At 41.5% G+C, this 23259-nt stretch overlaps 1 protein-coding gene across 1 annotated transcript in view; it reads right to left on the minus strand.

Annotated features, from left to right (window-relative positions):
* KCNJ6 (potassium inwardly rectifying channel subfamily J member 6) overlaps positions 1–22890 on the minus strand; it is a 50023-nt gene extending 27133 nt beyond the window's left edge. Inside the window, exons 1-2 of the mRNA XM_009985910.2 lie at positions 22875–22890; positions 12240–13160 (exon numbers count right to left, since the gene is read on the minus strand). Coding sequence (XP_009984212.1) covers positions 12240–13137 — 898 coding nt within the window. The 5' untranslated portion in view covers positions 13138–13160; positions 22875–22890. The remainder of the gene's footprint in view (positions 1–12239; positions 13161–22874) is intronic.
* Between the last annotated feature and the right edge of the window lie 369 nt (positions 22891–23259).

The raw sequence follows: 23259 nt of genomic DNA on the forward strand, positions 1-23259 counted from the left end.
AGTTGTAGAATAAGTTGTTCTGGAGCACAGACAGGAAAATTTCATTCACCTGTTTCTAATTCATCTGTAAGTTGAAAAAAGAGCACTGGATCTATTTTAAAAGATTTATCTTTTGAAAGGACTTAGATCTTTGCCTCATTATTTTTTGCTACAGAAAGAAAACAACAACAAAAAAAGCACAAATCAATTGTAAAATTATAAAACGGAAGAGACCATTGTTGTTCTTCAGAGGAACAGTTGGAAGAGGCCAGTTGTGAAGGGTGGGCTTGTGCTCGCTCTGCACTAGCTGCTGTGATGCCTTTCTTGAACTTATGTCAACCTCTCTCTCTTGATGTCAGCCCCTTCCTGCCATACCCCACACTGCAGACCGTGGCAGAAGTGCTGCGAGTGACCACTTCGCTGTGGTCTTGACACACAACCGTAATGGTACTTACAGCCTGTGTTTCTAAAATGAATACTCTGCAAAACTCCTCTGGAAAGGCTTGAGTTGCTGTAATGAGGGTGCATAACATGAGCCCAGATCAATCACTTCTAAAGTACCAAACTTGATGAGTCAGGTGCTGGCAAACTGTGGGCCAGTTGTGTTGTGAAGGCAGTTGCTGGGCTCTGTCTTCCCAAGAGAACCTGCTCTTGGCTCGTGATAGGAGAAGGGCATTTTCCTCAGACTGCAAAGCTAAACCTCCTCCGCTTCACAGCTGTGTAGATGTGACTACTGCCTTTGAAGCTGATTTTTGGCCAGACAAGAATCTTTGACTGACTTGAAACCTTTGGCTTTGGAAACTTCTACACTTTTTCATGGCATCCATCATGGGCATATTGGCAGTTAGAAACTAATTTCTGCACTTACTGTCTGAAAAAGTAGCTCATTTGTTGTCTTCTCGCTGTAAAAAGAGGCTAATGGAAAAAGAATCTGAAAATTATGAAAAGGGAAGGGGAATTTTCCCCATCCTGGAGATCGAAGTGTAATAAATTAATAGTTCTTATGCAAGGGTGAAAAAAATTGAACCTAATGGCTGGTTAAAAAAAGTGCCAGCACAATTTAATTGGAATGGCTGAGTCATAAATCTTTTTTGTTATGGTGGTGCCTGGCAGCTCTGCCACAGTCAGGTTGATTTTTCTTCTTTAGTGGTAAGCCCCTGTTTCTTCAGTTCACATTAGTCTGCGTCAGTCAGAAATGTGGAACAAAAGTTGTCAACCCTGATGTGCCTCAGGGCTTCCCCCAAAGACAAACCTTGACTCTGTTCCTAGATGCAAGGCTACCAGTTGTGATGATGATGATGACGACTATGATAATAATAACCATAATGTTAATTGAGCTATTGCTTGTAGTTGGATTTTGTGTTGGCAGCTGGAAGCCTGTCCAATGGAGAGAAAATCAAGCAATCACTGAGATGTCGGATGCCCATCTCAAGCTCCCTCACTGTCTAGAGGGGCAGAAAGATGCATAAGAGGATGACTGTGGCCAGAGGAGTGGGACAAAATCCAGGACAAGTAAGGAATGCTGTGAGTTAGTGCAATCTTTGGATCATTCTTCAAAGACCAGTTGTCTGATGAAGCGCAGCCTCACAAGTTTAAGATTTCCTCTGCCATCAGACCTCCTGGAGCCAAGCTTGGTTGCACAGGCTGCCTACCTGCTCACAGCAATGAACTGGTGCTCCTTACCCAGTCCTGCCTCACTTCTCCAAGGTACTACTGTCTCCAGCAGTTCAACGGTGGCCACAGAACCGTTTTCAAGTGTATAAAACGCAATTTCTTAAATAGTGACATGGGAGAACAACAGAAGCTGTCAGCTAGGCTATTCATTTTTCAAAGCTGTTCAGTTCTTCACAGCTATAAAATACTAGTAGGAGCTGGCTTTGAGTTTTATAATCATAGACTAACTTAGGCTGGAAGGGATCTATGGAGTCATCTGGCCCTACCCACTGCACAAAGCACAGCCAAGTTTTTTGAGTTGCTCAGGGCTTACGAAGTCAAGCTACAGATATATCCAGGGATGGTGATTCCCCTATCCCCTTGGGCCCCTGTTTCAGGATCTCACCAGTTTTATGGTAAACAAAGAAAAAAAAGTTTTTCCTAGTGTCTAATCAGAATTACCTGCACTGCGACTTGTACGTGTTGCCTCTTGTCCTGTCACCCTGTCCCTTTGAGATGTGCCTGCCTCCATCTCCTCTGTAATCTCCCAGGTTAGGTTCAGACAGTGGTAAGATCCCTCTGCACTGTCTCTTTTCCAAGCTGAACAGTCCCAACTCCCTCCGCCTCTTTTTGTGTGTGTCCTGTGCTCCAACCCCTGACCATCTTCGCGGCTCTGCTGGACTTGCTCAAGCTAAGTCCATGCCTATCTTGTACTGGAGAGCCTTGAACTGGACACAGCACACAGGAGGTGACCTCACAAGTGGTAAATAGAGAGGAACAGCACTTTCCTCGAGCTGATGGCTATACTTTCACTAACACAGTCCAGCATGAAGTTGGCCTTATTCACCAAAAGGACTGATTTTGGTCTGTATCATTCACTTGCTGAATAGCTTGTGCTAAGAGCTGTAGTTTAATGAATTGCTTAGAACTGTGTTGGCAGAGACTTTTATTCATTTTATTCATTTTACACCAGTGAATTTAATGTGGACAGCAATGTTTACGTGTGAACCTGAGCCCATTCATCTTCTTGAGAAGCCTGTACCTAAGGGCAGAGGTAGGCTGTGGTACTTGCCAGCTTCCTTCCTTGTCCTTTTCCTCTTTTATTCTCGCTGTCACTTCAGTGACATCAAGGATATGCTGGCCTCTTCCAACTCCGTTTAGTAACAGCTATGAATTCAATGACAAAGCCCTGGGGCTTTGGCTCTCCTATTAGCCTTGGCCAGTGCCATGAACTGTCCTGAAGTTGTCTTGGCTGCCCTGTCCCCTTCTCTTGCTATGATAGTGGCCTGCATTCACGCTGACCTAACTATATGCCATTGCCTTCCTGTAGTGCTCACAGTGTGAGGTCAAGTCCTGATCAGGTCTGTCTGGGGAAGCTATTTGTACAGTTCATGGCTTTTTAAAATTAAACTGCTGGGAGAAACCTGGGAACCTACAACCTGACATCTTTTGCAGGGCAGGGAATACTTAGACTATGTGTTACCCTTCCCACTATTTATTTCCGAGAAGTTAGTGGAGCTGATCCAAATATTCCCTCTGAATTGATTTTCTAAATAATATTTTGTCATTCCTCAGAAAACTCAAATGGGCTTCTCATAACCACTCAAAATTTGGTTTTGGTGATCTCTTTCATTTTTGCTTTGTTTTCACGATTTGAATGTTTCTTTAAATCAAGTTTCTTTATTGGATAAGTTGTAAGAATGGAATATCTCAAATTCAACAATCCTATATTTATTAAAATCCTATATTTTTTTAAACAAAAATTTTGTTCCATTCCCCAGAAATCCTAACAAATGAAAACTGTCAAAACCAGGAAGAACAGAATTTTTTCTCTAATTCTCTTGTGAATGGTGGGAATGAGGAGAGTAAGTGAGCAAGGGCAGAAGGCTCACCACACGAGCTCTTTGTGCCTTTCACATTTGTTGCCACAGTGGCTGCCTCATTGGTCCCGGAAGATCGTCTCTCTTTCCATCTCTTCTGCCAATATAGCAGGTTGGGAGAAGCGAGGAATGTAGTACAAGGAAAAAAATGAGATGTGGTTTGTTTGGCAGTTACATAGGTTGTCACACGAGGAAACGCTTTTTATATCAATCAACTTTGTAATAATAAACCACAGATGTTCAGCATCACTTACTGGGACATTAGCACCCAACATTAAATGACTTGTTAAATTAATCTAACTGTTATAAACTGAGAGCATGCCACATTGGAATATGGTTATTTGGTAGCATATTCTCGGGTTGAAGCTCTGGATTTCCTCTTAGTGAAAAACACAGGCCAGCCTCCCTCCAGGTGTGCAGCACAGACTCCTGTTGCTGCAAGTTGCAGGTGAGAGCGCTGAGAAACGTGTGGCTGTTCAGTATGGGCAGCCCACGTGCACACACTGTAACTGGTGCCTACGCTGCTGCTCGGACTCGGGCTCAGACCCAGCAGCATGGTGTTAGTTTGCTCCTCTTCAGTGACCCGAGTGAGCAGCTCTCCGAACCCGCTTTAGCTATGTGGGTAAACTAGAGCTCAGCTGCTTTGTAGTGTCGGGGTGGTGCAGGACAGGCAGGGAACAACAGCGAGTCCAAACTTGTGTTCGATTTTCCTTGAAATGCCGTGATTGAGACCATTGCAATTCTTTGTGATTTGTTTTTGCTGGAACCCCCTGAGGACTTTTTTTGTAGTGGCCTCAGGAAACTCAGATGCTGTGCCATAACAGGTGTTTTTAGTCCTGGCAACAACTTTCTAGGATAGAAAGCATATACTTGTAAGTCTTCTCTGTCTTCTTCACGTAATTTACGTAGCCAGTGGGGTTAGCTGCTGTCCATAGCCTTGTTCTTTTTAAACTGTCAGATGTTGATTTTGAATTTCTGGTGTACTTAACAGCTTTGCTTGCTCATTCTTCAAGCTTCTAGGTCACTTTTGACTTTACAGTTCCTGCTCTCTTCCATTTTGTGAAAACTTTCTGTTGAAGGTGAATAATCTATCTGCTTACATTCATTAGAAACCAGTGTAAACATTTGTAACTTTAGAGAGGTCTTACTGTTACCAAGGTGTGTAACGTAATGTGTTTATCCTTCATTACAATTCAGTGAGACACAACAGGAGGAACCAATATTGTACAACTGGAAGTAAATAAGCACCAAGGGCAGAAGTGAAAAGATCTTTTAGGAACACAGACAAGAACTGAGTTTGCCAAAAATATTTCCCACGGTTTAGAACTGCAGGCTAGTAAAGTATGCTTCATATCTGGAGATCAAACACGAGTGAACAAGGTAATCAGCATGAAAGAATCAGTGCATTGCAACAAAAGTTCCAGGGGTGAGACACTGCCCTGCCTAGGATTTCAATGCAGGTGTTCAGCAGCCTTCGTCTCCAGGTTGGTAACAACAGCAGATGACCAAAAGTGAAAGTTTAGAATTGGAAATGATAGCTGTATTTTTGCTTTTCCTAACCAGCTGTTTCAGTGCTGACCCTTCATTTACAAGGTTCCAAAACCAAGTGGACAAACTGAGCATGATTAGGTTAACAGCTGTTGTCTTTAAAAGTGCTCAGAAATGTAAAAGGCACTTCGTTTTCCTGAAGCACTTCTCAGGAGGGCTCAGAAATCATGTCTCCACTTTGTAAGCAGGTGAAAAATGTTCAGTGAGGTAATTCTGCCTGGGGAAGCTTTTGACCTGGATAAGCTGCTGTGCCCTTTGCAGAGAATCATCCCTTTGGTTTTGCAAACTGGAGATCTTTGTGATGGAGACTGTGTGGGCACAGGGGACAAAAGTGCTGCTCCGCACAGCTCAGCTTCTACTTTCTTGGTCTATCCAGCAATATACAGTCATTCCTCTGTGTCTGAGCTGGGTCTGGAGACCCAAGGACTCCGTAATAGAACCTTCACAGGTCCCTTGCTTCTCTGCTAATAACCCTGGAAAACACAGTTGCTTGAAGCTACACTGGAGGCAGCGGGGTTTGTTAAGTGTCTGGCACTGCAGGATTTTAGGGAGAGTCTACTGGTGGTGGAAAGTGAGGTCTGCACTGGTCATGGAGCAGGGTGCCAGCACAGCATCCTGCTGTGTCCTTCTGCTAGGGAAACAGCATCAGGGCCGGTGTTAAAGCACAACTTTGTGATCCTGTCATTCCTCTGGCTGGGGAGAGCATGAGCCCTTCAAGGGATAATGTATGTAGACTCAGGAGTGAGAGGGAGCGGTGAGCAAAGACAAAAATTTGGGCATCCCTCTCTGCTTGCCACTGTGCTAGGAAAGGAGGAATGCTGACAGCAGAGGCCTGTAAGAGTGTGCAAAGAACTGGAAACTGCCCTTCCAGTGCCCAGAGAGACCTAATACAGTTTTCAAGGACATGATGTGCAAAATGGAGCTCTTCTGCATGTTTGATTTGTGTTTGGAGCAGAATTATTTAATAACATCTAATTAGCCATATGAAATTGGTTTCTAATACAGAGGAGTCTCAAACCTGTTTTTTAGGGATCTTTTAACATATGAGCTACTTCTCGAATCTGAGTATTGTATCTGAATATTTAGGGGTGAGGCAGCAGCTGTGGTTGTGAAGAGCTGAGCAACTAATTGGTGAGAAAGGTATGAAAGATGGACAATAGACTATTATCAAACACTTAGTAACATGTTTGTATAGTACAGCACTATCCAGAGAAAAAGCTGTTAAACAAAATGTGTAATTCCTTTTCCCTGCCTTCCCTGAAAGCAATATGGATGTTCTCACAAGAATTTTTGTGAAATACTCATAATCAGCATATCTTTTCTCCTGAACTTTGCTCCCTGACTTCTTGTCATCTTGCACGTTGTCTTGACTATTGTGAAATTGTAATTGCCTCGTTTAAGCCTTACAGTCTCCTGAACCAAATAGACTAATCTTTTCCACCTGAACAGAAAGCTGCCTGAGAGAAATATCACAATGAAATTGGAGTGTCTTTCTTTGCTGGCATTCAGAACTCCTGCTCACGACTGCAGTCACTCATGCTGACATCCCTGATTTTCTGTGTTAGAATTAATAGCAATGAAACATTTTGTTGAAATTAACAAAATGAAAATGTGAGCAAGGAATAGAAGTGAAAGGCTTTGCTGGCAAGCACTAGGGAAATGGAGATATATGAGAAAGTGGACCTAGATGTCTAAGTCTAGCACCTAGCATCAAGAGATGTTAAAACTCTTAAAACAGAAAGGAAGGAAAACTAAAGACTGGAGAGCCATTGCATTCTGACCATTCCTGAAATTATGATGATCCAGCTTAGAACAGAAGCCATTTTTTCTTAACCGTGTTTAAACTGCATATCAGTCAATGTATGTTGGTCGCATCCCAGAGCAAAACAATCATCAAATCTGCTTTCACCAGTTGCCTTGCAGAAACACTCCGGTGTGAGAAATCCTGGTTCCTTTCTTCCTTTCATTTACATCCCCTTAAAGGCAATTTGAGAGCATAAACATCTCTTCTTTGAAGAGCAGTAAAAAAAGAGCAGTGAAAAACTGTAACCTGAGTGAGGCTTATTTGGAGAGAGAGCAGTCTGCCGAGATGTTTTGAAAGGTTGGAACTGTTAACATGTATATCAAAGGGAGATATTTGTTAGGATTGGGCAAGGATAAGGGGTAAATATGGCAATTCATCAGGGAGAAATAAAAAAGACAATAAATCAGTCTGTCAAAGGGGCTGTAGTGAAGAGTGGGAACAGTTTTATACGATGTTTGTCTAGTCGATAGCATCATTTACTATATAAATAACCATCTATGTGAACTTTTTATTGCTTTCCACACACATTTTCCACAGCTGGCAAGTGTGCTTGTTTATGCATCTATAAAACATTCTGCAAATACTGCTCTCAAGTTGCCCGTGTGTCAGAATTATAAATGCACCCTATTACATGTTTATTTGTAAAATTATCCATACGAACATAAAGTTATCTGTCTAGCTTTGTTGCTTATTTTTTGTCAGTTATAAATGCATGGGTCATTTTCTTTCCTCAGTACTGTTTCAATTTTCATGTTTTTATTTTTAGGCAGATGGAATTGCCAGAGTGTCACCTAGTGCACCCCACTCGCCATGTACGACTTCACCAAGTTTGAGAGTCTTGCTGGCTTAAGTAGGTTGAAATACTTCATATTTCTTTCCTGTGTTAGAAAATGCTGTCTTCTGCAAATTAGCGCAGGTTTAGAGGGGGGATTTGAACCAGGCTGCTTGTGATTCAGGAACCACATTACTAACAAGGCTATGGGCTGTTCAAGATACTCTTCTATCTCTCACCTTTTCCTCGGTAAATCTCTCCGAGTGTCTCAACTTTCTCTCTCAGTTTCTCTGGCTATTGTAACATATCTCACTTTCCCACTTCACCTCCCCAAATTTAAAAGACTTTCCTTTTCTTGGTCTTGGTTTATTATTTACATCAGAATTATACATTTGTATAAGTCTTGTTTAATTTTTAAAAATGAGTAGTCTGCTTATGATGATAAGACCTCCCTAAAAAAACAGATTTCATTAGGTGAAAAAGGCTTAAAAATTTCAAGCTTGTTGTTAGGATGAGGCTATTAAATGATCATAAAACATTCTCAATGTAGATTTTTTTTTTAAAGTTAAAACAAATAAATTCTTCAAATCCAAGCCTGTGTGCCTGCTGTTTATGGGAGAAGAGTTTAGGATCTTTGAGCCTAAGTTTTTTTGTTGGTCCAAGGAAAAAAAGAAAAATTGTTGAATTCTGTTACTACAAATGTATACTATCTAACAGATGTCTTAAATGGTCTGTAAAAAATCTTTTAAGTGGTCTCCGGAACATTATATGAAAGCAGTGGTGACACTTTAATATAAAACAACTGTTTTGAATGGCAAATATCAAATACTGCTGAACTGAGATCAGCGTGTTAGTCATGTTCTTTCAGTTAGTTCATTTGCATTTAATGTTACAGCTCTCCCATAAGGAGCAGAGGGATGCCAGAATCCTGCTTTTTAGGGCTGCATAAGTGTGGGACCAGAGCCTTTGCTGGTATGCGGCTATTCTATCAATGCCACAGCTGTAGTCTGACACTAAAGGAAGTATGAGTGCCTGAGAAACGACTTCCCTATGAAAGGCGGATGTTACTTTTAGTTTTTGCGGAGTTAGTATGGATCCTTGCATTGTGCTGGCACTTGTACCTGCTGTTAGCATAGTGGGAAATAGAACATGGGCTGCAAAAGGTGGAAATAACAGATGTGTCCTTTGGGTATGGTGATGCTTGGTTGGACTTTTGCTTGTTGACTGCTTCATGTCAGCCTAATGTATTTCACACTGATTAGTTTTTTCAGATACTTGGGAGATGTGCATCAGTATCGGGAAAACCATAGGAGAAATGTTATGGAGTGTTATCCTTTGAACCCAAAGGGATGTTTTTGAATGTCATTGTAAATAAATAAGGAAAAGTGCATACTGGAAGGTCTATAACAAACATTTTGGAAAACAGACTTATCTTGAGTTTTTGCTGATGCCATATGGAGTAGTCAGATTGACTTCACGTCTCGTTGGAAGTGCCTTGTTGAAGATTCTGCCCTCAAAGTAATTTTCATGGTAGAATGAATATGAGTAGTCAAGGTGTAGTGATACTTCCTAAGCTGGTATTTTGGTATCATCTGCCTTGGTAAAGATACACCTACTTCTTTTTGCATCTCAGCAAGATATGGTGGTGCTTCCAAGGGGAATTAGGGGGTCCTTGATTTGATCTTTCTGCTGAATATTAGTTTGGATAATTATCTCAATTTCATTTAATGAGATGCATTACTCTTCATTTCCTGTCCTAACATGCAATGCAGAGTGCACATGAAGCTACATGAACAGTAGGTAGAAGTGCTTTCGGAACACTTAAGGTGGAAAGTATTATATAGTGTAAAATTATATCACCTGCTCAGTAAAACTTTAAACAGAATAATATCAATAATTAATAAAAATAATAGCAAATGTTTGTACTTAGCGTTTTCCACTGTGTTACTTCTCATTAAATGGATAAATGTTTTCAGAGCGGGGAAGCTCTGAAAACAGAGAAAGGATTGTTTTCACTGGTCAAACCTGGGAGTGACTTTTCTGATGAATAACATAAGCTAATGATCTCAATCTGGTTTTGACCCATGAGCAATGATACTGAATGATCATATTACTACAGCTGAGGTCAGAGTTTCTTAGCTTCAGCTTTAATGTTTTTATATCCCATGACTTTGACCAGTGTCGGCAGGTGTGATGGGTAGTGTGTTGCTTGCGGTCCAGGGCTGTAGATCAACTTATAAGCAACTTCTTTTGCTGCTCTCACTCTACATTTGGTGTAAGAAGGAAAAGTGAATATATGATGGCCTAAATTTGCTTTCAGTGTTTGCCAGGATGTAACTGGAAAATACTTGTAAACTAGAACAGGGAAAATGTCTAGTTTTGGTAGAAAGTTGACCTGATCGCACCTTCAACAAAAATAACCCAATAGATGTGAGCAAAGAATGGAACAAGTAGCTACTTCCACACAAACATATTTTAGAAATTGTGCTGGTAATTATAACATTAATCTTTCTGACATCATATTTATGTGGCATTATTTGATTCCCCCCCCCCCACCCCCTACCTCATGCAACCGTGTGATAGAGAGCCAACTCAAACAGAATATGCACCCTCAAAAAAGGAGCAGCTTAAAATGGTAAATGTAGCCACCTATCCAGTGCCAGGGTAACACCTTAATCCTGGATGGCTTCAGCAGGTTTTCAAATCACTCTGTCCAGTTTGTTTGTTAATACAGACTCTTCTAGCATTTTAACTTAGAATTTGCCAGCCTGAGCAGTCTGAGAGGTAGTCCCCTCCGGTGAAGGCTGGTAATGGTTGAGTGAAAGCTGTGGTCAGTATCAGAGCAGCAAAGGAGAGCCCAGAGAGTTGTGTGAGTGTGCTGGGGTGAAGATGAGGTAAGGGAGGGAGGGTTGAACAGTGGAGAGTGACGAGGCTTAAGACAACAAACCTACATTTGAAGCACTGCAGAAGTATACTGTCTTTTGATCATATAGGTATTTTGGGTGAGATGGTTTTTATACTTCTACTACTTGCCAATCATTTTTCTGGAAAACACGGCATTCAGTAAACCTGAAAACATCCACCACTCTTTGGCATGTCAAGTTCATTTAGCTGCAATTCAGAAATTTCAAAATGGTTTCAGCTAACAAACAGAAATTTCCTCATCGTCTCAACTGAAGGTGATGCAGATGTTTGAAACCTCTGTGCCTACTGCACGTATCAGAAACGCTAAACATTTCATCTTGATTTCTCTTCAGTACCACCTACTTCCTGGAAAATCTGGAAGCTTTGCATTTACCACTTCAAATTCTCTGCCAAGTTCCTTTCAATTTTTTTTTTTTTTGCTCCATTTTTGTCTCACACGTTTATTATATGGTGACAAATGCAGTTTTCTTCTGACACCACATAATAGATGTGTGAAACACACACACATGTTCTAGTAAGAGACTGCTCTTTATTTCCTGGCTCCAGTTGCAAAACATGAGTCAAGGTTAGAAAGGTTGTACCTCTGTCAGAGATGTGTAATATGCACCCTCAAACTTACCTAGCTTTTGCTACAGTAGTGGGGAAAAATGGTGTATCTGGTTCTTCTATTTCTATACTCAGTGTTTCCTCCTCCCTAAGCACATCTTTTCTTCATTTTGCAATCATCATTCCCTTGTATTGATTATATTTACTCACTTCAGAGATTGATGCTGTCATTAACAGGGGGATAAAAAATCCCTCCAGCTCTTAAAACAAATACACCATCACTCTGACTGCAGGAGGTACAGCAGTTTTAGAGAAAGCATCCTCCTACTATTCTGTCTTTAATGCAAAGAAGAAACATTACTAGTCCATTTGCTGTGAGTTCCAAGCACAATTTTCTCCACGTCAAGAGATATCTGATGTTCTGCTGTACAATTGTAGGTAATGACCAAACAGTCTTTCAACAAGACTCCGGTGACATAACATGCCTTATTTATATATACACCACCTTTAAGTGTTCCGTACACTTCTGCAGCGTGTAGGGGGCCTCAGTGAAATACAAAATCAGATGGCTCTTTTGTGAACTAAAGTGAAACAAGCCCCACATTACAAATTAAAACAAAAACAAGCAAACAAGCAAGCGAAAAGAGAAAACTGAACACAGTATCACTTCCTACTGGATCCGAACAGGCTAGGAATTTCATGTGTGAGGCAGTTATTCTGCAGTTACCCATGTGTGACTGGAAGCAGCAGGAGCTGTGGTGCTTCCATGTTAATCACAAACAGAGCTTTGTATTGATCTTTTTTTCTAAATCATTTTATCCCACAAGGTCCTAGTGGTTGAGTTGCTCCTGCAATAGAATTACAAGTAACTGGTGACATGCCGCAAAAAATTTAGAAAATGAGGAATACTATCCCATTTTCCAAACAGAGCAGAAACAACACTAATTCCATTAAGCAAGATGGAGCAGACAATTAAATTGGGCATGCTTTTAATTTTGAAGCTAACCAGACAACTGACGCCTTTTTCACATGTAATGACTATTGAAATGATTCCTTTAACGTGAAGCAAACCCACTGTTTTTCCTTTCTAAAATTAAAGCATTTACCTTATACAAAGTATAAGAAATGTTACCTGTTGCCTCCACCATTCCTTCTAGGATTACAACAATTTCTAGCTCCTCTTTGGGCAACTGGGCTTTGGAAATCTCCCAGAAAGGACTCTGCTGGTTAATTTCATGGCTGATGATCAGTGGTGAAACCAAAAAGAGACGATCATCCCCTGTGTAATAACCTACGTTGATATCTGTCTGGTTGAGTGGTATAAATTCCCCCTCCTTTGTCTGTTTGGATTTGATCAACTTGGCTCGTATTGATGCCTCTACAATGTGTGAATTCCTAAGGTCTCCTACTCGGAACATCAGACACAGCTTTCCATCCCGCATGGAAATAACTGCGTTTGTAGAAAAAACCAAGGTTTCTGCCCTCTTCTTGGGTTGGGATATTTTCACAAACATGCAGCCAACCATGAAAGCGTTGACGATAGAACCTAAAACAGACTGCACTAAAAGCAGAATAATTCCCTCAGGACACTTGTCCGTGATGACCCGGTAACCATACCCAATGGTGGTTTCTGTCTCGATTGAGAATAAAAAGGCTGAGACAAACCCATTGAGGTTGCTGACGCATGGGGTCCACGTGCTGTCCCCTATATGATCCATATCTCCTCGCATGTAGGCAATTAGCCACCAGATCATTCCAAAGAAGAGCCAGGTCACAGTGTAAACCATGACAAAAATCAACAGGTTGAACCTCCACTTGAGATCGACTAAGGTAGTGAAGATGTCAGTCAAGTAACGGTAAGTCTCTCTGACATTCCCATGGTGGACGTTGCATTTCCCATCTTTCCTAACATACCTCTGGATTTTTCTCTTGGCACATTCTTTGTTTATATTTTTTGGCAGATCCTCTCTAGCTTGTTTGGGCAACTTTGGCTGATGAATAGTGACAGGGCTCTCTATGTCCTGCTCCATGGAGTCTTCTTCCAGTACGTTAGCTGCCATTAAAAACAAACAAGAAAAAGGCAGACATTATTTTTCTTATTATTTCTCTAATTCAACATGCAACTTCTTCCTGTATTACTGGCATGAAATCCTTATTAATTAACAAAATTATCATCCTTGTTCTTTGCTCACCTATTAGAGCACAACACAAAAGTCAAATGACGCCAAGCATTCTCAATTTATTGGTAAACAGAAATACTTTGACGGAAAACTCTTTTTCTCGTTTCCTATCTATCAGGTCATCCTATCTACACCCATATTTAAATTCTGCAAGATGTGTTCAAGCAGATCTTTTTCACCCCCACTCCCCTTTACAGTTTAATAAATGAGGTTTCTTACGCACCAAGAAAGATCTTCTGGGAGACAGGAGATATAAATGAGGAAATGGATTTGCTTGGGGGTTTCAGTCAACAAGATGAGCAAAATGAGCAATTGTTGAGCTATTTTTTCTATCAATTACGTTGCTATGGGGAAAGTATTAAATAAGTATAAAGAGTTGAAAAAAACTCAACATATTTTAGGAAGAGTCAATCCTACTCTTGTTGAAGGAAAGGAGGGCTTTAGTGTAATACATACCAAGAGCAGTTCAAGCGTGTTTCCATAGAAAATCAATGTCTCGCTGATACTGAGACAGGGAATTGTGTGTCCTTCTCCCAGTAACATAAAACATACAGTACTTCAGAGCACAATTTCATTTTAATTCAGTATGCCTGTGGCCTTTAATTCAAGTGTGCCTTTTTCTCTAACTGTATAGGCCTACACAGCGTTCCCCTGTAAATGTCTTACAAGAATTTAAAACCCAGAAATGACAGTAACTGCTTTTTTTTTTTTTTTTTTTGGCTTCCCAGCCTTTTGAGATAAATGATGTCATCATGTTTATGTGCAAGAAAGAAGAGTTTACTAAGGAGGAGAGTGGTTTAATCAAATGGGTTTTGCATGAAACTGACATCCCAGTGAGGTCTGGGGTAACTGTTGTCATTTTACTGGAAGCCCTTCTGCACTCTGGGGCTTGCTCCTGCAGGAATTTCAGCTCTTGAACTCCTAATTTTCTCCCTTCTGGCTAACTGCTATCATTCTGCTGCCAAGCTGTGAAGGGAAAAGGTTTCTTATGGCTCTGCCTAGATGCTCGGCTCTGAATATAGTAGCGCTGATGTGATGTTGTACCATCAGTTTACGGAGATGCTCTTCCTGAACAGTAAGGGCTTTGACCTGCTTGTTGTCAGTGCACCCTGCGATGGCCACAGTTTGCATTAACGTGCTGTGGTAACTGCTGTGCCGACTCAGCCATGGGCTGCCCAGTCCTGCTGTGGATGGTGACCTTCGAGCAGATTGCTGGGGAGCACTTCCTTTCCTTGAGCTCCGGTTGCCCCTGCGTACTCTTGCCGAGCTGGGAAATGGGGGCATAAACCTATGAAAGCTCCCACTTGACACAGCTGTCCTGTCTCTGGCACCCCGTGGACTTGAGTGTCTCTGCGTGGCACGGCCCTGGGCAGTACACTCAAACCCTGGAGGAACTACCAGGGAAGCCTGGGCTCCTGCCCATAAAGAGAGTTGCACAGGGTTCTGCTTTTGGTGGGTCAGTATGGCTCAAAGAGCATTTTAGTCTCTCAGTCTTAGAAACATGGTGGTACAGAGCAGATCATTTGTGGAGTCTCACAGCACCTATTGCTTTTTCAAGATGTGCAGACTCATCTCTGTGGAGAAAAATCAGAGACCCTTCTAAAATTTTAGGGGTGACTGAAATACCCAGGAGAAAAAAAATGAGTTGGAGACTGTTTGTCCCTCCTTCTGGCCAGCTCTACTGCCAGCCAAGCCTCTGCTCAGCCCCATAGACTTTTCTGTATTAAAAGAAAGGCTCAAAGGCCGACAGCAGCACAGAAACCTGATAGGATTTCTGTGTCTAAAGGCTGCGTGTTCCATCCTATGCCACTTTTTCAGTTTGCTGCTATGTCTAAAGAGAGCATTATTCAGGCTGATGGTAGCGGCAGCACTGGAAGCGGTGTCACAAGGCAGTCAGTTCTGAATGAACTTACCCCATGTGGTGACAGTGTGCCTACTTGCATTACCATTAATGCTATGTAATGTATGACGAAATAAACACAATCAAAAGGCATTGCAGGAACTTTGTGAGGCAGACTTAAGCCAAAGCCAGAAAATGTGAAGTTAAGACTTCACACTTTACGCTTAACTCTCTATTGTGCCTAAGGAAATTTCAGTCCACAGGAGCTATCACATCACTGCAGTAATAGACCCCTCAAATTGTTATGAACAGCCTATGAAGGCTCTGGCTTTTGAGGCTTTAATGCAATGTATGTTAGACTAGTAATGCTGGTTTAATGTGGTTCATTATCTTTAAGGCATTATGAATATTTTGCTTTCCCCTCCCAATTAGAGCCTGGCATGAATATAGAGACAGAGTGCAGGTGTCCCCTGTTGCCTTTGAGAATATGCATTACTTCTGACCTTGCTATAAAAGGCAGCATGTCCTGGATCTCCCTGCCTGAGCATCTCTTACCAGAAACGGCAAAGCATACTAAAAACAAATAACAGGGCTGGGAGGGGACTCAGGTGCTGATTTTACTAGTGGCATCAGGACAAATCTGAAGGGATGTCCCCATCCAGGGATGCCTACCAGTCGAACACCGCACCCATCTAGCCTGCTTTGCATATGGTGTTAATTTCCTATTGAAGTACTTGCTAGCAATGAAGCACCATTTATTCAACAAATTTTAGTGATGCTTCCAAAGCACTTTGTGTGGATTAAGCCAGCCTTTCCTGCCTTTCACAGTATATGAAGTGACCCACAAAGGGAAGTAAGGGCCATGTTTTCTCAGGTGGCCATAGGTTATGTAGCAGGAGCAAGGAGCTGCTGTGCTACCCAGCACATGGTGGTGGGCTGTCACTGTCATTTTAAGTGGGCTTCACAGACCTGCCCCTTCTAACATGGGAGAATTTTTCTTAAAACCTTGAGAGGTCATACCAGAGCTGACTTCCCATCTGGATACGCGAGAGGGCAGCTTTGGGCAATCAGCCCCAGTGGCTGCGTTTCACCTGTCTCTCTCAGTATAGCATCTCGCTAGCACTCTCGTGGACGTTTTAATCTCCCTGGGGGCATCTGGCCATTTTGTAAACTCTTCAGGCTCTTTCCGGTGCTGTCATTTCTCAGCTCTCAGGCAGCCTCTGAGAGGAAAAATTAAGGTCAAGTTTTTAGTCTTTTTCTCTTTATGCAAGACACCCTTTTGCTCTTTCCCTCACCCAAATTCTCCTACCATGAAACCCAACGGGCATGGAAGTGTTTCCCGCAGTGTATGGGGAGGTTTCTAGATCAAAATCACAGCCTGTCACCCTTTCCTGGTCTGAGTTCTCACTCCAGAGTGAACCTTGGGAACAGTAATTCCTGAAATAAGTGATCCAAGGATTGTGCATCTGTGTGTTTCCATGGAAATGCTTGATGAATAAGTTTTAAACACATGGCAGGATCCCTGTTCACCACTAAGGCTAAGGAACAGCCACACATTGTCAGTGCCTTTACCACAAAACACTTTGACTAATTATATTTTTACTTGATATCAACCCAATTAGCTTATGCTGTTTATTTCATTTAATTTTCCTTTTGGTTATATAATGGCTGTCATGGTTCCAGGAACAGAGGAGTGAATAGCAGCTCTCTCACTTGAGAGCTATTTTTACTGTCTCTGCTTTTTTTCATGACAAAAATATATACATACTATTAATCTGCACTGCACAAAAAATACGTACTTCTTCTGAATGCTTCCCCCTCTCTCCAGTAAACATCATGTTTGTTTGAACAACGGCCAGGTAGCAGCACTGTGCAAATTTAGGCCAATTTGGAGTATGCAGTTCAAAGTAAGTTTTTCAGTGAGTCCCTTAGGCAAACGCATAACGCACGTATATGAGATTTCAGTGACTTGTTTCATTTTCCAGCAAATGACAAGGAGTTCTCCTAAATAAGTCCCTGAATAGTTTGCTTGCGTTTCATCATAGCAGTAGGTACTGGCTATGGCTCTATTAGTAAATTAAATGTGCCTAGGCCTATTCTTCAGCATGGAGGCTAAATGGAGTGGTACAGCCCACACTTGTGTTAGTGAACTCCCGTTGTTTTCAAAGCAGGGTAGTCGCACACAATCTGCTTATTAGGAATAGTCTGTGTCCCATGCTAACACCTGAAATGTCACCAGCAATCATGTGTACTCAGTTCTGCATTGGTCAAAATCATGCCAGCAGCTTTTCTAGGAATTTTGCCATGAAAGGAATTGGATGCCAGTGCTCAGGAACATGTCATTTTCTAGTAAAGATGCAACCGGTTTTGGTGCCCTGGTCTTGTCTGTTCCAGAAGAGCATTGGAAAGGCACAACCCAGTGTTAGCAAGCACATATTTTTATTTAGAATCTGTAGAATAACATAAATCCAGTGACAACAACGAGCTATACAGGAGATGCTCTCATGAGGGGAGATTTAGATTAGATATAAGGAAGAAATTTTTCACTCAGAGAGTGGTGAGGCAGTGGAACAGGTTGCCCAGAGAAGCTGTAGATACCCCATCCCTGGAAGTGTTCAAGGCCAGGTTGGATGAGGCTTTGGGCAACCTGGTGTAGTGGAGGGTTTCCCTGCCCATGGCAGGGGGGTGGAACTAGATGATCTTTGAGGTCCCTTCCAACTCCAACCATTCTATGATTCTATGACTTTCATGGCTGTGAATGTAACATATTACTTTAAATCCTAAGCAATCATTTTATCATTAGCAATGTGAGTTTTTTGTACTTTGGTAGGACCTCAGAGATCTTGTCATGGTGCTGTACAAATACAAAGCAAAAGAAGGTATGTAAAGGGCATACTTGTCTAATTTAAATACTTGTAGCCTATTTTGGTCATATACTGTGTTAGAGTTGTAGGATGACCTGCAAAATAATGAGGCGTTTCAACAGACAATATTACAAATTATAACTGACCTTTTCATAGCAGTAACAGATATAGAGAGTTTAGTGCATGTTTCACTGTAATTTAGTAGACTAATTTTATCTCTTGTAACAGTTGTCAATGGTTTATATGCAAATTTATTGAAAATTCACTAGTTTCAAAAAGTCATTTATAATCTACAGATTGTTCTTATGTGCTTTATTGTGTGTATACAAACGTCGGGCAGACATCGCTTTGACTGTGATTTCTGTCTGCATGCAGGTCATTCTCCACTTTCCTAACAGGATGAGGGCGACTTTTAAGTCAAGCAGATGTTTGCATTTGTAAGGTCCAAGCTTGCCTTTTGTGTACGTTTCTCAGCATGCACCTCTCTTTTGCTAGGATCATAAGCCTCCCAGACACTGAACTCATCTGTGGAATATTATAAAGTGCCAGGTGGCTGTTTCTGTTCCCAGCTGCCTCTGCAAGGTTGTTAGGCTTTGATATCAGGAGAAGGCGGCGTAGCACCGCATAGCACAAGATGTTTTCTGCAATGTTCAATACTCTGAGTCTTTCTTTTCTTGCCTGCAATGCAAGAAGTCAGCAAGAGGAAGCAGACGGGGAGCTTTTGAAATGCTTTGCCTGATCTCTGGCCGGTTTTAGTCGCTGTTTCAGAGTTTTGTAAAATCTCAGGTCTGATGAGCACTGAGGGCACAGGAACAGATATTCTCAGATTAGAGGAGGATTTGCCTGTTTGATGAACTCAGCCTGTATTGCTCTCAGTGAGACCAGGTAATCTGTACTGTGAGGCACTATGTGTTACCACCAGATATGAGGAGAAAGAGTCTTGTTTACAGAAAGAAGTGGAGCTTTTTATGATCAGCTAACAGTTGTAAGCAGTCATTATCAAAAAATTTTCTTCTGAAAAAGAAAGGAATTATGATCTGGTCCTGAGCTGTTGAAATCAATGCAAGATTGTCTATTCACTTGGCTGGGAACATTGTCTAGTCCTCATTTTGAAATGTTGAAATGTTCAATAAACACTGACTTGGCAAATTTCTTCAAGAACCAAATTACTTATTTACACCCATAGAATCATAAATATCATTTCAGAAAGAGCATGCGTGTGATTTAGATTTATTTCAGCAGCAGTTTTCACTAGAAAAGAAATGCATATTGAAGTATATTTATGATTACAAAAGAGGCTGTAAGGATGATACCTTGTTTTTTCACACTACCTGCTTCATTGTTGCCTTCTAATCCAACTTGATAAAAATAATGCTCTACTATTTTAATTTCTTTTAAGCCTGTACAGCTGCAAAAAATCAGCCTGAGTAACGCTTTGCCTCTATGCAGTACAAACATTTCCATTCATTTCTGATTCTTGGCCCTTTTATTATGGAGGATGGAAAATGAAGCTGATACGTGAATTTAAAAAAACACGACTCTGGTTTTGGTAGTCATTTGACCTTGTAGTTTTTGTCTTGGATTCTAACCAATTTCATTACAGAATTTACCACTAAAGGCTCCAGAATGCTGTTTTTACATCTGCTTTGCTAAATGTAGCTTCATTTAAAGCACAGGGAAGCCGAACAGCCTCGGCTTTGTCACGTGTATGTGGTAGTGTAAAAAGACTGAACCTTCAAAGATGTGTGGAGACAGTTGATTATCAATGCCTTTTGCCTTTCATTAGGCTGGAGATCCCAAATTCAATTAGGAAACTTGTTTACTACCTAAAGTCTGAGTGCTTGGAGTCAGTGTTAATTCAGAGTCATCTCTAGTCCAAATGCCTGGCATGGAAAATAGATTTCTGGAATAAGGAGAGTTTGCTTTTACATATCTCGGCTCCTGTGTGTTTAGTCTAGTTATACATGACTTTTACCAGTCTTTTGGCTTCCAGAAAAGCTTGAGCTAGAGCTTCAGAGCAGGTTAGGGTTTTCCTGAAAGCCTGTGAATCTACACAAATTAACCCATTGTTTTTAATGTCAGCATACACGCTGGCCATTGACCCCTGTATGTATATGGTGACTGGGACCAATGTCCAGGGTGTTTTTTTGGGGGGCCAGTTCAGTGCAGTCTAGATGCTGTTCTTTTGAGCAGACTCAGCATATGTATGGGCTATTGCTGACATCGCACATGTGCTCTGGCGTGGGCCATGTTCTTATTTATCATATTCCCCTGGATGGTACAAGAAATCTCTGTCACAAGCCATATGTTAAATTAACAACTCCTTCTTATCCTTTATGGCAGACAGTCTATCACCCTTGTCTAGTACGCAATACCTCTTCACGCTCAACCTCCTTAATTTTCTTCCCTTGCTCTCATCAGAAAGGCAAAAGCAAAGATGTTTTCACCTTAAGCAGGTAATAAATAGGAAAGTCAGAGGATGACGAACTCGTAGAGCTGCAAAAGGGAGACAAATAGGTGCCCCATGCAATTTGAGAGAATGTTGCACAATGGAGACTAAGTTCAACATGATGGAGGGAGCAGTGGTTACTCCGAAAATCATGGCCTACCCATGGAAGACTAGACAACGAAGGACTACCAGTAAGGCAGAATGAAGATTCCTGGCCAAGATAAGTGTACAAGGCTGGCATTAAAATCAGAGACTTGCATGCAATTGCTAGGAGCAACATACAAGGAACTCAGAGAGGTACTTCTGAAAAATTCAGACCTAAGCCTCTCTTGATATAGTGTTCTTGTCCTATCCACAACAATGCAGAAAACAGCCTCCTCAGAAGCAAGATTTCTTCCAAGAAGGTGAGAAAGGTAGAAAGGATGCATGTTTTGCACTTGGAAAATGCATGCTATTGTCACTGCTGCTGCAAGCAGCGGAGCAAGGTCAGTGGCAGAGATAGCCCAGGTGTCCCACCCTGAGTCATGCCACCTGGCAACATCAGACCTTGGCTGATGTTATGTGGCAAAACTACTGACAACTGCTGCAGCAGGGATAATAGGGATTATTAATGATTCACAGTGCTGACAGGCACTTAATAGCTGCAGATACTGGCCACATGCTTTCCTTCTGATGCCTCAGCATCAGATGTACGTCTCCCCAAGTTGCTGTAACGTGTCATTGTCCAATGCGCCCCCTGAGAAATTTCTTTTTGCAGTTACTCAACTCCAGTTATTTCTGCCAGCTGCTGTCACGTGTACTAATGCCAACATTTTTCCTTGTCAGTTGCACTATTTCTTCAGAGATTTACTAAGAATTCAACTTTTAATCTCTGTGGGATGTACCAGGAAAAGAAGAAAGCATGGAGGAAGTATACTGACCTGAGTGTTACCAGTTTTAAACTGTTTGTGTTTACACACTCTAACTGCTGAAATAAAAAATAAATACATTTCAAAAATACTTGAAATCATAGAATATTTTGGGTCAGAAGGACCTCTAAAAGTCTCTTGACCAAGCCCCTGCTCAACACAGGATCTACTTCAAAGTTAGATCACGTTGCTCAGGTCCAAGGACAGGAGTTTTCACAGCCTCTCTGGGCCCTGCCACAGTGCTGCATTAGGGACCTTTTTTTCTTTATATCTTATTGGAATTTCTCTCACTGCAGCTTGTTCCCGTTTCTCCTTGTTTTTCCCTGTGCACCTCTAAGAAGAGTATGACTTCATCCTCTCTGCAGCTTCTCTTTTGCATCTGAGCTGTTGATTTACAGCTCAGCCTTCTGGGGAGGTTATGTGAGGGCTGGTTAAATCCTGGTTTCTCCACATATTTTCCTTACTGATTACATGGAAAAAGAGTATTCTCCAGTTTTATGAGAAGAGATAGGGAGAATCAGTTCCTTCTCATGATTTTTTCCCATTAAAATTTTCCCAACTGAAAACTCTGGGAACAAAAATCAGCTGATCAGCTGAACATTTTGTCTAGATAATTTTGACTCATTTAATTCTGCACCTGTAACGTCACTGATATCTGGGGAGTACTCCTGGTTGTTTCTGCAAGCTGAAGTGTAAATAGGAGCTTATCTGGCCTGTCCAATGCTGATTATCTGTTCTGCTAAATGTTAGCAAGCTACCCAGCTTGGCTTTCGCCCATGCCAACGAGAGCTCTGAGCATCAGGTTTAGCTTCTTTCACTCTCATCTGCCAACACTGTCCCAGTAGGCTTTGCTCCCTCAGACATCTCCACAGGCCCTCATGTCACCTTTACTTCAAGCAATGTATAACCTCAGTCTGCAACACAGACCTCGTGTTATTTCAGATAATTTGAAGTGGGAAAAAAAATCACTATCAATATACTAACTACGCCTTAAAACCAAGAGACACAAAGTCCACACAAGACTCAGGACCAAATGCTCTGCAGCATGGCATGGACATCCTGTACCACTTGCTCTCAAGGTTGCAGAACAATTCTTGGTCTGGTTTTATTTAGCATTGTAGGTGTAGTTAGATTGGTGATGGGCTTGGTGCAAATTCCAGTATGTGAAAAGTTTAGAGATCAAGGCAGGCAGCTGTTGCCCTTGTCAAAATCTATCTATCCAGTTAGGTCACTTGAGAGGAGAGAAATAGACTCTCACAGAAGGAGTTGATACCAGCAGTTTTCCCACTTTCATATCGGCAGGGGAAATGAAGCCCTTCTCTCTCTTTGCTGTTTTCTATCCCAACTCTATTCCTCTCCTTTTTACCTTCCCTTCCTGAAGTAAGAGTGGCTTCACTTGAGTCTTCATCCTTGGGATACCCAAATACAATTTTTGTCTGCATTGCTGAACAAACTTGAGACAGCTTTGTGCCTGAATATTCATAGAGCTCCTTGAACAGATGTTGGAACCATCTTGACTGCTGCACAGACATACTCTGACAACTTGCTTTGCTTTGATCAATGAATTATCATAAACATAAGGAATAGGAAAAATGGAGAAGAATATTTTTGTCAGAAAGGAAGGACTTGATTCAATCAATATGCTGTATCAGTCGACTGAAGCCAATAACTTACGTAATGAAGTAAGCCTGCAGAGCAAGCACAAGAACTTCTAGTACTTTCCTGCAGAGATGGTCACAAGACACTATATATTGATACAGATATTGGACCTGATCAGCTTAGGGTTAGGGGGATCTGAGATGACTTTGAGAGTATTTCCTTTTTCTCTGCAAAACATCACGTACTCTGAGTGAACTTTCCCGAGGTCAAGATGATTGTTTACTGGAGAAACCACCTGGTATTGGCACGCTG

This window comes from Tauraco erythrolophus, chromosome 1 (assembly GCF_009769465.1).
Source record: "Tauraco erythrolophus isolate bTauEry1 chromosome 1, bTauEry1.pri, whole genome shotgun sequence".
NCBI classification, from domain to species: domain Eukaryota; kingdom Metazoa; phylum Chordata; class Aves; order Musophagiformes; family Musophagidae; genus Tauraco; species Tauraco erythrolophus.